Source organism: Pseudocercospora fijiensis (genome assembly GCF_000340215.1).
Source record: "Pseudocercospora fijiensis CIRAD86 unplaced genomic scaffold MYCFIscaffold_5, whole genome shotgun sequence".
NCBI lineage: Eukaryota > Fungi > Ascomycota > Dothideomycetes > Mycosphaerellales > Mycosphaerellaceae > Pseudocercospora > Pseudocercospora fijiensis.
In genome coordinates, this window is record NW_006921536.1 from 2,470,657 (window position 1) to 2,483,730 (window position 13,074).

At 52.9% G+C, this 13,074-nt stretch overlaps 5 protein-coding genes across 5 annotated transcripts; 2 read left to right on the forward strand and 3 right to left on the reverse strand.

Annotated features, from left to right (window-relative positions):
• Window positions 1-59: 59 nt before the first annotated feature.
• Window positions 60-1,263, reverse strand: MYCFIDRAFT_215557 (uncharacterized protein; the record flags this gene model as incomplete). Its single annotated transcript, XM_007929299.1, has 2 exons — window positions 366-1,263; window positions 60-306 (listed from the first exon to the last, which is right to left on the reverse strand). The coding sequence occupies exons 1-2, from the start codon at window positions 821-823 to the stop codon at window positions 60-62; spliced, it is 705 nt and encodes a 234-aa protein (XP_007927490.1). The 5' UTR covers window positions 824-1,263.
• Window positions 1,264-1,551: 288 nt separating this feature from the next.
• On the reverse strand, window positions 1,552-3,244 carry MYCFIDRAFT_49652 (uncharacterized protein). The gene is made up of 2 exons (XM_007928843.1): window positions 2,953-3,244; window positions 1,552-2,894 (listed from the first exon to the last, which is right to left on the reverse strand). Exons 1-2 carry the CDS (start codon window positions 3,091-3,093, stop codon window positions 1,596-1,598), a joined length of 1,440 nt encoding a protein of 479 aa, XP_007927034.1. The 5' UTR covers window positions 3,094-3,244; the 3' UTR covers window positions 1,552-1,595.
• Window positions 3,245-3,747: 503 nt separating this feature from the next.
• Window positions 3,748-5,075, reverse strand: MYCFIDRAFT_86687 (glycosyltransferase family 32 protein). Its single transcript, XM_007929300.1, has 2 exons — window positions 4,192-5,075; window positions 3,748-4,138 (listed from the first exon to the last, which is right to left on the reverse strand). Exons 1-2 carry the CDS (start codon window positions 5,005-5,007, stop codon window positions 3,932-3,934), a joined length of 1,023 nt encoding a protein of 340 aa, XP_007927491.1. The 5' UTR covers window positions 5,008-5,075; the 3' UTR covers window positions 3,748-3,931.
• A 1,194-nt stretch (window positions 5,076-6,269) lies between these two features.
• On the forward strand, window positions 6,270-8,610 carry MYCFIDRAFT_77669 (uncharacterized protein; the record flags this gene model as incomplete). Its single annotated transcript, XM_007928951.1, has 7 exons — window positions 6,270-6,300; window positions 6,883-6,987; window positions 7,037-7,146; window positions 7,197-7,506; window positions 7,621-8,162; window positions 8,212-8,358; window positions 8,428-8,610. 7 exons carry the CDS (start codon window positions 6,270-6,272, stop codon window positions 8,608-8,610), a joined length of 1,428 nt encoding a protein of 475 aa, XP_007927142.1.
• A 344-nt stretch (window positions 8,611-8,954) lies between these two features.
• On the forward strand, window positions 8,955-10,604 carry MYCFIDRAFT_49645 (uncharacterized protein). Its single transcript, XM_007928842.1, has one exon. The coding sequence runs from the start codon at window positions 8,965-8,967 to the stop codon at window positions 9,892-9,894; it is 930 nt and encodes a 309-aa protein (XP_007927033.1). The 5' UTR covers window positions 8,955-8,964; the 3' UTR covers window positions 9,895-10,604.
• Window positions 10,605-13,074: the final 2,470 nt, after the last annotated feature.

Consider the following 13,074-nt stretch of genomic DNA (forward strand, 5'->3'; position numbering starts at 1 on the left):
TCCACCATCAAACGACTCCCGGCTTAATCGCATACAAGCTTAGATAGATACACATCATCTCAGCAAAGAATAGCGCTGAGCGGAAGATCCTGATACTCCCCATACTCCTTCATAAGATCCTCCTCATCCCACTCCCTCTCAGGTTCCGTGCCCGCATAATTCCCATTCCTATCTCTTGCGAAATACCTCTTATACTCGCCCCTAGGCATCTTGATCGCTTTATACCTCTCTTCTTTCTCGGCCGAATGATCGAGGCCTGGCGCCATTCGGGTTGAGAGACGGCGGAGGAAGGAGCGTGGATGGGGACTGCGATGGTTGGTCAACGATTGTAGTAGATAGATAGAGATGGGTGGTGTGAAATTTACCGACTGGGGAGATCTTCACAGCCTTCCAGCGATCCTCTGCGGAATTTGTTGGAAAGCTTGACGGTGACGATAATGACATCTTCGTCCGTGGGTCGAGCGGTGAAGTCTCGTTCGAAAACTACACCGGCTCCGTAGCCGAGTGATCGAGTCCTGACGTTCTGGATGTTGTAGACTCGTGGATTCCTATGTGCGGCGAGAGCACTGTTTCTGCGAATGGCGGAAGATGGGATCGCTGGGACGTAGGCGGGACATGCTGAGGAAGACCTTGGTGTGCTTTCGTCCGATGAGCTGGATACGCTATCGCTGCGTTTGCCTTCGTGGAGGATGAATTCGGAGGCAGTCATCTCGGCTTGGGATTGTGGTGGTTGGAGGAGAGGAGTGCTGTTGCGGCGATACGGGTTGTTGCTATTGAGACCAGTCATCGATGGTGGGAATGGCATGTACCAGAGTTGTGCCATGGCTGGCTATATATCCTTCTTCCGTTCCGTATGACGTGATTCTTTCTCAATGCATTCCGGTTCCAATGTATCAGGCAGTCGGGGTTCGACTTTTTGTGGCAATCCCGACAGCAGGAGATCCACAGGTAAGTGAATAATTCTTGATGCGAACTTCTTTGCGATGCTGCTGGATAGACGCAGGTAGCGGGATGGGGAGGGAGAGGGAGGATTGATCGACGACGCAGGTCGAGTGTGTACAACAATTACGTCGCGTGCCGTTTCTCACCTCATCATCACCTTCAAGACAGCTAGGGGCGAGAGGAGAAGATAAGCACTTCGACCTTTCAACAAGCGCTTCCGTTGATCCTTTTCACACTCGCACTCCTGACCCTCTGCCGCGGATGGTGGTGGTGGTGGTGGTGGATGGCTTTTCGTGGCTGGACGGACCGCATTATTTCGATAGAGGCGTTGGATGTTGGTCTTTGGGTGGCATGCAACAGCTCGGAACAGGTACGTAGCTCGCAGATCGTATCGGAGGAGCACTCGGATGGCAGCTGCCGAGGAGTGGGGCTGGAATATTATGTAAACAGGCCTGATCCGGCCGTGCCGCCAGCCGCCATTGCCTGGCAACACAACACATCCAGACTGAGACTTGCCGCTGAAGGTATGCCTTACAAGGCAGTGCACCGACATGCTTCGGACATTATTAATGAAGAGCATCATGGAGCTCTGACTCTCGCACGAACGCTCGTGAATACGCTGAGTCTGATTTTCTGAGATCTGCCTGACACATCTACAACTTTGACTTGGAGCCCTGTCTGTTCAGCTGTAAAATGTCAACCTTCTCCATCCCGTACGCCTTGCACATCTGCGCCGCCTTCGCATTCTGCCATTGGATCTTGTCGAGGCATGCCTTGCCTCGTTTGTTCTCATTACGCCCCATCTGCAGCATGTGCACCTCATCCGGTCCATCGACGATTCTCATTGTTCGTCCAGATGCCCACATGTTGGCAAGAGGAGTGTCTTGAGAGACACCAGCAGCGCCATATGCCTGGATGGCATCGTCGAGCACTTGCATCAGAACTCTTGGAATGAGCACTTTCGCTTCGGCGATCTCCTTGAGGGCGAATTTCGCGTCCTTGGCATCGATCTTGCAGGCTGCTTCGAGCACCTGGAGACGTGCCGCATCGATCATGATTCGAGCATCGGCCACTCGTGAGAGCATAACGCCGTGCTCGCTAAGCTGCTTGCCGAATGGCTTCTTGGATGGGTCATTGAGGCGAGCCAGCATGTATTCCAAAGCCTTCTCGGCGGCACCGATGCTTCTCATGGCGTGGTGGATGCGACCAGGTCCGAGACGACCCTGGATGACCTCAAAACCACGCCCTTGTCCAAGAACCATGTTTTCAGCGGGTACGCGAACATTGTTGAATGTGATGTGGCCATGACCGTGTGGTGCATCGTCAAAGCCGAAGACTGACAGCATACGGTGAATGGTGATGCCTGGTGCGTCGAATGGCACAAGGATGACGGACTGCTGCTTGTATACGCTGCTGTTGTTCGGGTCGGACTTGCCCATGACGATGAATAGCTCACAGCGCTTGTCACCCGCTCCGGATGACCACCACTTCGAGCCGTTCAGCACCCATTCGTTGCCCTCCCTTCGCATCGTCAGTGCGATGTTTGTAGCATCCGATGATGCAACATCTGGCTCGGTCATGAGGAAAGCACTTCGGATCTTGCCCTCGAGAAGCGGCACGAGCCACCTGTCCTTTTGCTTCTGCGTTCCATACTTCGCAAGCACTTCCATATTTCCAGTGTCCGGAGCAGAGCAGTTGCATGCCTCGGAGGCTATACCGCTCTTGCCAAGGTACTCTGCCATAAGACCATATTCGAGATTGCTGAACCCAGCTCCCTCCTTGAAGTGGTTCGCTGGCAAGAAGAGGTTCCATAGTCCAAGCTCTCTTGCTCTCTTCTTCAGATCTTCAATCACTTGTGGATGGGCTGCGAATCGTTGCTGTACGCCTTCGCCGATCTGTTGTCTGTATACTGTGTCTGCTGGTACGCATTCCTCTTCGACGAACTTCTCGACCTGCGCCACACATTTGTCAGTCCATCGTGCTCCGGCCTCGAGCTTTCACATTACGTACCAGATCCAATGTCTTCTTCGCTCGTTCGGAGACAAAAGGTCGAGCGAGCATTGGAATTCTGTCGCTTGCGCGTGGCGTGCCAGAGCCTCCAATGGAGGTCAACAGCTCCTCGCTGGCCTCGATCTTGTATGGAACCGACATGATGCCCGTACTGTTTGCCTTCTACAGTGCTGTTGAATCAATGCCCGGGACCAGGTGAGAGACAGATGGGGAGGGCGGGCTATATGTTGAGAGTCGATGACAAGATGATAGAAAGGGAAAACGAGAAGATCGACCGAGAGGTCGTAGCAAGGTTCCTTACAGTCAAGTAATCACTGCAGCGCTGTCCGTACACGATCACTCACTGGCAAGTGAGTGGGCGGTGTTGAATGCCAGCCGAGGTCAACTCACCCGCGGCTCAGTCGGAGATCTCCAGAGTTGGCCGGGAAGCGGGTGAATATGCAATACAGTACATCCGACGGCGAAATGTTCAGGCCGCTAGAGACTGTCGAAAGTGTATCGCAGCTCGGAGTGGAAGGAACCAAACCACTTGTGGGTCCTGAAAACATCCTCGGCACACTTACACTCATATTGAGCACGAATCAGGGTCTCTCCATGGCCTGATCCCAGATGCATCATGCGCGTATGTCTGAATGTAGAAAACGAGTTCGGTGACGCAACTCCGATAATATCACAGCTACGGCTAAAGGACGGCGTGGCGGCCTAGACTTTCTCAAGCAGAACGAAATGTTGGACTGGAAACGTCGTGTATCCGTTCCTGGTTCTGACCGCCGAGAAGTATCTGGTTCTGGTTCAAAGTGCGGCTGCGAAGCTGTACAGCTCCGTCTCAACCACACCTCATAGATGCAATTGCAATTCGCCAAGTATTTACGCAGATAACATTCATGCACCAGCTGCCATCGCGGCGGCGAGTCCGCACTGCAAACGCCTCCAGCGCCAACGCTTCCTAAAACAGGACCAAGCATTATATATGTTACGCTCAAGGCTCATGCCTATTCACAAGCTCGTACTCGTTCCGTGTTCGTCTGGACCAGAACGGTATCCTCTGTCTTATTGACTGCGTCTTCCACCTAGGAACATCGGACGGCGAAAGGAAGTACCGGTTGTAGTACCACCAGCCTGCAAATAGCGCGCCACCTCCAACGATGAAGCCGATCACGGTAAGAAGGACCCAGTTGCGAGCCATCTGTGATTCTGTTAGTATTCTGCTCTGAGTAGTCCGTTGCAAGAAAGGCTCACCCAGAATATCAGCTGCACATCGTATCCGTGCCAGCTGTTGCCAAGATGGTGCGTGAAGAAGCTCCACGGATTGTTGTTGTACTCGTCTGGGAAGATGATCCGTATCCGGCCTCCATCTGCTCCATCTCCAACATTGAAGCCTTCGTCGCTGTAATGTCGCCAAATAATGCTCAAGAATAGTGGTCCGGTGCTTGCCATGACCGTGATATATGGCAGAAACCAAGTCCGGTCATAGTTCTGGAGCTCTTCGATCACGCGCTCAAAGAATGGATGATGTGGCACAGCTCCCATAGCATCGTTGCTCACACCTGTAGGCACTGTCTTGCGCACGAATGCAGGATAGCTCAGGAGTGGCTCGAGTGACCGGTTGCATCCGTCGTCCAGGTCAATGTATATTCCGCCGTAATGGTTGAGCACGAAATACCGAATGGCATCTGCTCTCTGAATGGGGAAGTGGTAGTTCTCAAAGGTTTCCAAAAACTCGGGGTATTCAGCGGCAATGAAATCCACGCTCATCTTGTCGGTCCACAGCTTGTATTCCCACTCTGGCTCTTTGTGCCTCTCTAGACAGCTTTGCTGCGCTTCTTGCCATACTTCGGGGATGCTGGTGTTGATGTATGTTTGGTGTATGATTTTGGGGATGAGTTGTGTGCGGCCATCGTCCAGTTCTGAGCCGATCGGAGGCAGTTCTTCGCGAGATATCGCATCTTCGATACCATTTATGACCAAGAGCTCAAGCAGGGTCCAGACCGAATGTACCAGGAAAGCAATGACGGCAAGATTGACGATCAGGAAAATGATTACTGCTCGTCGCATAGTGACGACTGCAAGCCAGAGCTCGAGCCAGATCTCGTGCTTAGATCTCGGCAGGCAGAGTGATGTTGACGGCCAAGCGTAAGTTTGGGGTGCAGAAAGGTAGGTAGGTAAGTAGGGAAGCGGGTTCGCATGGGGCGTGGCCTTTCGCAGCAGCTATCACGCATTCATGGCGGGTATGCGGAAGGAGAGGATGGCAACGGCGGAGGGTACGAAGAGAATTGGTGATGTCGTCGGACGGACTGCTGGAGTGAGCGGGCTGGCTGCGGATGCAGAGACGGAGGACATGGTGCGCGGCGCGGCGACACTAAATCGCAGGGGAGATTGCAACAAGGGAGGGAGGCTGAGCTCTTGGCGCCGCGCCCATCCCCATCGCTCTCGCATTTGATCTGCACATCATGTCTTCTCTGTATCAATCAAGAACCGCCCCTCGCACTCGCACTCGCACTTCTCCTTCGGCCCCCCCAACATCTTCTGTTTCCACGGCCATTATTGACGACTCAATGCCTTCCGGAGCCCTGAAAATATCCCGTCTCCACCAAGATGCATTGCCGGCGCACGATCCAGGCACGGCACGGCGTCAGCAAGATGACTCGACCGTGCAATGACATAGATCTCATGCCTCAGGCCCTACTCGCAACAGACGCCATCTCACTTGCAGCATGCAGCATGCAGCATATTCTAGACTCGACTGCATCTGCTCCACAGTCTCCGTTGCCAGGCTGCGCCCACGATCATCGAAGCATTCATCTTCCCAGACCACCCACGACCGACGCTCACGGCAATCCTGCTATACGTACACGATGCGCTGTTGTCGCCCGAATCCAGTGCCGATCATTGCAAAAGCTCTCAAGACTATAATCCAGAAGTACCTGATGACTCGGGTCGGCAGTTCAGTTCCATTGTCATTGAGGAGACGGTGCAAGGATTGAATACGTGGTACGACAACTAGGCCTTCCGCGTCAGAGAAGCGGTTTCACCGTGCGACTCTTCCCGATGATGTGAGAGAAAATGCTCTCCAGCTTCTTAATATTATTGATCAAGTGCCGAGAGGGAATACGACCTCGCTTTTCAGGATCAGTTCTCGCAAGCTGGACCAATCCAGCACCGCCCGATATGCCAAGGACAGAAACATGGCCTAGAAGAGCAAGACGAAAATGTGCCTCCCGCAAAGCGTCCAGCTCAATTTATCAACTTGTCGGACTCGCCGTGATATGACAGGTACTGATTGCGAATTCACAGAACGCTGCTGTCACTCTTTGAGCATGGCATCGCGAATGATGTCCTGTTTTGGCAGTGGGCCACGATTGTGGTTTCACTTCTCTTGTCGAATTCTAAATGAAAAGAGCTGCACAGCTCAGAAGCTGTATAGCTGTATGGATTAGTGGGCACCGCCTCTTTTTCGTGTCGCCCTCAAATTCACGTTCCCCACTCGAATCGGCAGGCGTTGCATATACTGTACCGTTATTCGTACGTTGTCGGCGTTCGTCGGCAAAAGTAGGACTTGGGTGGATTCCTTACAACTTCTGCAAAACGGATTCGACCAACCAGATCTCCCAGATCTTATACAGCAGTTCGGCGGCTTAACCACGGCCTTCGTTTAGGGGATGTGGGCATGTGGTTCCCGAAACTCTCGGCACCGGATTTGCCCACGATCCGACAGCTCTGGCCTACTTAATAAACAAGAAATATCGAGCAGATGCCGTCTGCTGCTCAATTTACCACCTGATCTGTTCATTATCATGCCCAGTTTCGAGATCCAGCACTCTGTGCTCGCAAACTTGTCTGCGAAGCAAATATTGGCTTTAACGTCCATTCTGCTGGGCATTACAATCGCGTACCAATTCGTGTATGCTCTCCTGCTTTCCCCCGTGAAAGATGTACCTGGACCATTTCTGGCAAGATTTACTAGATTATGGGAGCTTCGACAAATGCTTCGTGGTGAATTCCACGAGACAATTGTCAAACTACACAAACAGCATGGTCAGAGACTTGCACGGTCTTGAAGAGCATCATGCCAACATTTAAACAGGTCCTATCGTGCGGATCTCGCCGAATCTATACAGCCTCAACTCGCCAGCAGACCAAAAGAAAATATATAATCTTCGAGCAGACTTGTCGAAAACGCCTTATTACGACGCTGTAAGCCAGATAATCCAATGTCTTGCTCAAATACTGACAAGGACATCTAGGGAGGCCATCCCCAACGCCCCAATCTCTTTAGCACACAAGATGCATCTTTACATGCCGACCGGAAGAAACCTGTCGCGAACTTATATTCCATGTCCTCCATGGTTCACTACGAGGATGCAGTTGATCGAATGATCAAAATTTGTTTAAGGAAGTTTGCTGGGTTTGCTGAGAAGAGGAAGAAGGTCTTTGTTCCGAAATTCATGCAGGCTTATGCCTTTGATGTGATTGGGGAGATCACGATAAATCAGAATTTTGGGATGATGGAGACTGAGGCGGATGTTGATGGTATGATGGAGTTGGTGCACGCTAGTAAGTGACCAAAGCCCTCGTTCGACTCTCGGCATGTGGCCATGTCTGAATCTAACGATACCATCTCTTTTGGATCGACTCTCGGAAGACTTGCTAACCCATCGGCCCTCAAAGGCATCAGATACCTAGGCACAGTCGGCATCTTCCCGGAATTCCACAGCTGGATTTTCCGCATAGTCAGCTTCCTCCGCCTTCGCCACGCCGGAGGCCTGATCGAAAAGATTGCCAGCGACACCATAAGGAAGTTCCGCCACCCCGATCGAATGATAGAGAAAGAAGATCCCAACTCAGACCCCTTTATCTCCAAACTCCTACGGCTCGAAGCAGCTGGCAAAGCCGACTCGTCCCACCTCATGGATGCCATCGCAAGCAATATTGCAGCCGGTAGCGACACGACTGCAATCACCCTCAGCGCAGCGTTGTACTACTTGTACAGAACACCACGGGCGCTTGCCGCTTTGCGAAAGGAAATTGATGAGATGCAGAAGGCCGGCAAGATTTCTGATCCGGTCTCGTTCAAGGAGGCGCAGGACATGCCGTATTTACAGGCTGTTATTCTGGAGACTTTGAGGTTGCATCCCGCGGTGGGATATGTGCTGCCACGGAAGGTTCCTGCCGGTGGTATGGAGCTTGCTGGAAGGCATTTACCTGGGGGTGTAAGTTGTCCTTATGTGCTGTCAAAACCCCCTTACTAATTTAGAGTAGACTTGCGTTGGCGTGAGCGCATGGGCTCTGCATCGGAATCCGGAGGCATATGGTGATGACGCGAGTGAATTTCGTCCCGAGCGTTTCCTTGTTAGTGAAGACAGCAGTTCGAAGAATCGAACTGCTTCTCTTGCTAGCTCTTTTGCGGTATGTATACATTTTCCATTTGCAGCAAGGAAACTTTTTAAAGTCCCTGCTAATTCTTTCCTTCGCTAGTTTGGCGGCGGAACGAGATCTTGCATTGGGAAGAATATTTCGCTGCTGGAAATGACCAAGGCGGTGCCGCAGATTGTGCGAAAGTTCGATCTAGTCTTCGAGAGCGATGAGCCGTGGGAACTCTTTTCGACTTGGTTCGTGTGGCAGAAATATCACTGCTATATCGAGCCGAGAAAGGGTTGAGGTTGCTTGCTGTGGATAGTCCCGAATAGGCGATGCCAAAAGTTTTCGATTTGATCGCATCAGGAAACAGGGAAATTGAGATGAATTCGAACGATTTCGCAGGCATACAATCATCTTATGCAAATGCCAGACTCGGCAATCCCAGTCATTCTGTGTTCAACTCATGGCTGGTCATGATTTCGAGGCATAGCGCAATGACAGCCGGCGCGTGAAAGTTGAAGTGAGGTCAAGCAGTCTTGGCAAGGCCGGAGCGAGACCGGCACCGGGATGACGTCCAGCAACATTTCTAAGCATCAATCTCGAGCTTTTCTTTGATATTTCTAGCCCGTCTTCTGCTGAATAGAATCCGCAAAGATGTCGCTGAAAGACATCAAGCATATCGTGCTTGTGCTATCCGGGAAAGGCGGCGTCGGGAAGTCCAGCGTCACCACCCAACTCGCACTCTCCCTCTCCTTACAAGGCCATTCTGTCGGCGTGCTCGATATCGATCTCACAGGGCCCTCGATCCCACGATTCCTTGGCATAGAACGATCGCGCATCACTTCGGCTGAAGGCGGATGGTTACCGGTGCCAGTGCATGCAGCAAGAAGCGCGCGTCAAGAGCAGACAAAGGGAGAGGCGCACGGCAGCAGTCAGGCCTTGGGCAAGCTCGGCGCCATGTCGCTGGGCTTTATATTGCCAAATAGAGGCGATGCAGTCATCTGGAAGGGCCCGAAGAAGACAGGCATGATCCGGCAATTCCTGTCTACCGTGCTTTGGGGCGAGCTGGACTATCTGCTTATCGACACACCGCCGGGCACGAGCGACGAGCACATCGCTCTCGTCGAAGAATTGCTGAAGAATGCTACGCCAGAACAGCTGCCTGGCGCCGTTATCGTGACTACTCCACAGGCGATCAGTGTCAGCGATGTCAAGAAAGAGATCAACTTCTGCAAAAAGGTCGGCGTGCATGTTCTCGGCGTTGTGGAAAACATGGCAGGTTTCGTATGCCCTAACTGCTCCGAATGCACGAACATCTTCTCGAAAGGCGGAGGACAAGCGATGGCACAAGAGTTCGAAGTCCCGTTCCTCGGCAGCGTGCCTATCGATCCAATGTTCATTCGGCTTATCGAAGAAGGCAAACGCCCCAACTATCCCGAAGGCACTGTCATTGAGGGCCAAGACATGTCGAATGGAGATGACGAAAGTACTGAAGGATTGCTTGTTGATAAGTATACTGCTTGCTCTCTACACCCGCTCTTCGCCTCTATCACCAAAGACTTGACCGACAAGATCGAACGATGAAAAATCAAAACCCACTGCGGGTAACTCTCAGAATTCCCTTCAAACACCATGCTCGCCCATATCCATGCCATCCTGAGGCCGTTCAGTGGTGCCAGCCGTCGCTTTGTACAAATCTCGAGACAGAGTCCGGCCCGGTCGTGTTGCTTTCTCCAAAATGTGGTTGTCGCATCAAAGCGAAGAACAAGAAGTATAATCGTGTATTTCAGAACGAAGACGGGTGTCGCTAGGGAGATCATATGCATACGCCAAGAGCGTTGAGCACACAAGCCGTCCTGGTCGTGGCCGTGGTAGCTGTGGAAGGCATTGTTGAGGTCGAGGAAGTGATAACGCGGCTCGAGGTGCAGGAGATGAAGCCGCGGGATGAGCTGCAGTAGGAGATGGTCGTAGTAGAATCAACTGTGGTGACTGGCAGCACTGTTGTGAACTGGGAAGCCTTGGTCGTCGTCAAGGTATAGAGGGAGGTCGGCTGAGCTTGGCAATTGACAGTCCCAGCGATGGTAACGCAGACAGGAGGTAGCGAGACCGCCGAGGAGATGGCTGGCAGAGAGGCGCTGAGACTGACGTCCACGCCAACTCCGACAGACGCAGAAGCAGAGACGCCCACTCCTGGCAGCCCAATACTGGTCGTAGGTAGGACAGCAGGAACCGAAGGCGACAAGCTCGGTAGAGGCGAGACCGTAACAGTGGGCAAACCAGAAATTATGTTCGTCAAACTCAATCCCGGACTTGTCGTAGGTGCCGCACTGTTGATGTAAGAGACCGGTCTCGAGCTGACAATGGTCGGCACACCACTAGCCGTGTTCGTGCTCGTAACCGTATTGCCATTCGAATCCACAATCACAACCCTCTTTCCAACCATCACCACCGTATCCGGTTGCCCAGCTCCTTGGATCGCCGGTCCAAGATTCGCAATGAAAATGCACTGCCCTCCTTCCGCAGAAGCAGCAATACACCCCGTCAACCTCGAGCACCGATTACTGCATTCAATCGTCGGCGGCACCCCAGCCGGCACTATTCCCACAAGCTGCCTCGCAGCAACAAGATTCTCCGCCTCCACCAACTCCCTCGCCTCATCCCGTACATCTCTCCTCCCCGTCGGCGCCGTCGCCAATTCCGTCGCATTCGGAAACCCAACATCACACATAATCTGATAATTCGCGCCAAACGAATCCACATAAAACGCACCGTTCGCACCGGGACAACTCAAATCCACGGGCGCCGCTCCCTGGAACAAAGGATTCGGCATTCCAGGTCCGGTCGCGGATTTGTAGAAGCAGGTGTAGATATTCGGTTGGTAGGCGACTCCGACGCAGTCGGGGGTGGAGGCGCAGCCGTCCATGCATTCTTGGAGGTTGGGTCTCAAGGCGTTGGAGAGGTCGTAGCCTTGGAAGTGCACGGCGCATTGGATGTTGAAGGCTTGGCCCGAGGGGGCGACGTAGTTGAGGGCTTGGTCGCCGGGACAGCCGATTACGGGGGCGGCTGTTGCGGTGGGGATTAGGGTGGTGGGTGGCATGCTGGTTGATGTGGAGGGGAGGCTGAGGTTTGGTGATGGGACTGATATGCTTGGTGATGGGACTGATATGCTTGGTGATGGGACTGATATGCTTGGTGATGGGACTGATATGCTTGGTGATGGGACTGATATGCTTGGTGATGGAATGCTGGCTGAACTTGGTGGGATGCTCAACGAAGGCGTGGTGCCTGGCAGAATTCCTGTCAATGTTGGTAAATCGATGCCAATCGTCGGCAGACCCGGAAGATCAATGGTGGGGATCGAGGTAGGAAGCACCGTTGGGATGAGGTTTGTTAGGTCGGAGATGGGGATGACAGTTGCTCCAGGTGGAAGGAGTGTAGTGAGACCTAGCACGAGTTCGGTCAGATCTGAGACCGGAATGGCTGTTGGGAGCCCTCCGAGTAAAGACGAGAGATCTGGGATGATGTTCGTGACTCCGCCGAGTGGGTTTGTCGTTGGGGTTGGAAGTCCTCCGAGGAGTGACGATAGGCCAGGGAGTAGATTCGTCAGGGGATTGTCAGTTGGTGCTGGAAGAACTGTGGTCAGTCCTCCGATAACTGTAGTCAATCCAGGAATGAGGTTGGTGAGCGGATTGTTGGTAGGTGTGGGAATCTCGCCGAGAAGGGACGAGAGACCTGGCACCAGATTCGTGAGAGGGTTTTCTGTAGGAGTTGGAAGAAGTGTTGATAGTCCTCCTAGTGCCGATGTCAAGTCTGGAACCACTAAAGCAGAGGTGAAGTCTCCCACGAGACTGCTGATTGGTAGTGTTGGAAGTGGTGCCAAGCTGATGGAGAGAGATGGGATAGAAAGCGTCGGCAGAGCGGTAGGCAAGACTTCAGAGAGTTGAGACGGAATAGCCACCACAATGCTGGACAAACTATCCGGCTGAGCGATGGGAAGCAGTCCTCCCACGATGTAGCTAACTAGCCTGGCGGCAGACACGTAGCCTCGAGCAGGGACGAAGCTTTGTGCGATGCTGTTTTGCAAGTAGCAGGTGCCGTTGCCTTCGCCGTCTGCTGCACCTGTGTAGTAGAAACCTGTGCAGAAGTTGGCCCCGCCTAGAATGCTCGATTGATCGCAATGAGCGAAGCAGTCGTTGAAGGAGTTCTCAGCTACATGCTCGGAGTAAGTGTTTCCAGAAGTTGCTCCGTTGCAGTTGATCACATATGGCAGACCATTCTCAACTATGACTTGACCATTGTCTTCTGGGCATGAGTAAGATACCGGTGTCTGGGTTGGCAGGACAGATGTCGGCACCACAGCACTGACAAGGGAGGCAAGATCTGCGAGCGAAACGGTTGCGGACGGCAGGAGACTTGTGATAGGAAGATCCGTAGGCGGCACTTCGCCGAGCAGACTGGTCACACCAGGTACCAAGTTCGTGAGCTGTGAAAGAGGGATATCTGTAGGTAGACCGCCGAGGAGACTCGAGACTGCTGGCACAAGGTTGGTGATTGGTAGGTCCGTAGGCAGTGCAGTCGGCAGTCCCGAGGGCAAGACTCCTCCCAGGAGACTTGTGACACCAGGCACGATCTGAGTAAGTTGACTCAATGGAATGTTCGTAGGCAGAGAACCGACGCCCGAGAGCAAGCTGGAGATCCCTGGAACAAGCTGAGTCAAGACGCTGAGTGGAATGTCTGAAGGTAAGGCTGTTGGCAGCAATGTTG